Source organism: Engraulis encrasicolus, chromosome 6, assembly GCF_034702125.1.
Source record: "Engraulis encrasicolus isolate BLACKSEA-1 chromosome 6, IST_EnEncr_1.0, whole genome shotgun sequence".
Taxonomy (NCBI): Eukaryota; Metazoa; Chordata; class Actinopteri; order Clupeiformes; family Engraulidae; genus Engraulis; species Engraulis encrasicolus.
The window spans coordinates 26,179,495-26,181,994 of record NC_085862.1 but is presented as its reverse complement, the minus strand read 5'-3'; the positions used below and the strand labels follow the sequence as shown (position 1 = coordinate 26,181,994).

The window sequence follows — 2,500 nt, the reverse complement described above, 5'->3', positions numbered from 1 at the left end:
AGGCAACTTTGTCTCTGCGCTGCGACCGTCACCAAAGTTCAGAGCCGCCGCCTCGCCATTAATTTCGTATAACTGGTCGCCTCGTCGGCCGTTATCCCTTACTTAACACGTATGACTGAATGTTAATTTTTCATTTTTGGAACAACACCCAGACGTATCATCATCAATTCAAATTCCTGGATCGAGATCACCACCATAATTTTATCACTTGTTCCTTTTGCCATTTCCACAAAGTTTCATTAAAATCCATTTTTAACCATTTGAGTTATCCTGCTGACAGACAGACAGACAGACAGACAGACAAACAGACAGACAAACCGACGCGACTGAAAACATAACCTCCTTTGTGGAGGTAACAGTGAAAAAAAGGAAACATCCAGAAATAAAATTCGACTGACCTTTCTTGACCTTCTGTATGTGGGTGAGGCCGGAGCCGTTGGTGGCCACTCCCATCATGGCGGACATGTTGAGTTTGGGCGAGGAGAGCATGGTGGGCGTGCCGTTGGGCGAGTAGGTGAAGAGCGAGCTGCCGAAGCTCTGGCGACGCCCCTCACGACGGTTGCTATCGATGGCCGCCTGCAGCTCGTTGGGGTTGCTAAGCGCCCGCTTGTCACATTCATACGGGTACAAGTACTTCATGTATCTAGGATTAAGAAATAAGAAATAAATATGAATAAACAAATCATGTTGTGTTTATGTCCCCGCTTGTCACATTCATATGGGTACAGGTACTTCATGTATCTAGGATTAAGAAATACAAATCAATACATAATAAATAATACAAATAATAAAAAATAAGACATTAAAAAGCAGCATTTGATGCCATATTTAAGTCCCTGCTTGTCATATTCATATGTGTACAGGTATTTATGTAGGTATCTAAGATTAATAAATAAGAAATAAATACATATAAATAAAAATAAGCTGAAAAATAATAAATTAGAATGGGCATTTCATGTTGTGTCCAAGTGCCCGATTTCCACATTCATACGGGCACAGGTAGGCTACTTCATCTAGGATTAAAAAAACAGTGAACAATTGAAATCAGCATTTCATGCTGTGTATAAGGCCCTGCTTGTTGCATTCATATGGGTGAAAATTACTTCATGTACCTGTCATTAACAAGGAAAATTATTGTTATATTTTTTTATTATCACAATCAGTCTGCAAGATGCTCGGCCCACAATTGTCACATTGATATCGGTACAGCATTTCATGTTGCATTTAAGTCCCCGCTTGCCACATTCATACAGGTATGAATGAAGAGTTTCATTGTAAGCACCATGTTTTGACTTTTGCGATCTATTCTTTTGAAATTACATTTCAGACGTCCTGTCATCTATGTGTTAATACTTGCCCTTCAAATATTCTGAAAACATACTTTTTAAACCTATATAAAATTCCTTTTTTTCAATGCAATGCAATGCCCAATACAAAATATTAATTTCTCAAAATGTTCCAAAATGGATATATGTCATTTTGCAACGAAGCCCTTCATATTTTGGTACAAGGTCAACTAATAAAAGTAGCATTTTATGTTGGTATGTATGAATATATTTTGTTACAGGGTGGTCTGGGAGAGATTGGTACAGTACTGCACACTTGGTTAGGTTACGCGTGGCTGTGCAGAGCAGGCTGGTTAATACCCTTTGGCACACTTTGTCATTCTCGGTGTGTGAGGGGCAGATTTTCAATAGAACGCACCATTAAACATGGGCGTGCATAAGGGCTGGACTCGGGGAGAAATAGGGCCCGGCCACTTTGGCTTAAAAGAGGCCCCTCATAATTAGCGGCGCAGAACTGACTCACCGGTGGGACTTTCTCGTGGTCCCCTATTTTCAGAAACGTTAAAAAAATTAATGTTTTAAATGTTTTTTTTTTGTTTTTGTTTTTTTTAAACATTTCTGAAAATAGGGGCCCACAAGGGTGCGGGCCCACTGGGAAATGCCCGCTATGTCAGATGGCCAGTCCAGCCTTGGCGTGCATGGCAGATTGGTTGCACTATGGCACACTTTATTAAACATGGGTGTGCGAGGCTGATACCCTAGTGCGAGGGGCAAATGTTCAATAGAACGCACCATTAAACATGGGTGTGCATGGCAGACTGGCAGTGGCTGCACTTTGGCACACTTTTTTAAACATGGGTGTGCGAGGCCGATACGGTAGGTTGCACTACGACATATTTCGTGCAACGCTGCACCAGGCCTCCTGAATTAGCGGTGCCTTCCTGTTCACACCCTGACTGTTGGTAGCCGCTAACCACAAGCCATGCTTTCAAATTCACTCATTCTCTCACTCAGCACTCAGCACATCCATATGGCTTCCTGACCCATTTCTCTGTACACTTAAGTTTTCTGAAACACTGAGCAAGAGTACCCATGAAAAATAAAGAGATACAGGACTCAGGAGCCTATGCAATTATTACGTGTCACTAACTAGCCACTCCTCAGAATCGCGTGCGTTCGTGTGTGTGTCCTCTTACTGTGTCCTGAGTGTGAAG

General features: G+C 41.9%; 1 protein-coding gene across 3 annotated transcripts in view; it reads right to left on the bottom strand.

The window, feature by feature from the left end:
* The window catches only part of arid3a (AT-rich interactive domain 3A), a 62,953-nt gene that overhangs the window by 5,003 nt on the left and 55,450 nt on the right, over window positions 1-2,500 (bottom strand). For all 3 annotated transcript variants that reach the window (XM_063201044.1, XM_063201043.1, XM_063201045.1), the window contains one exon: window positions 399-643. In XM_063201044.1, the coding sequence (XP_063057114.1) occupies window positions 399-643 (245 nt within the window). The remainder of the gene's footprint in view (window positions 1-398; window positions 644-2,500) is intronic.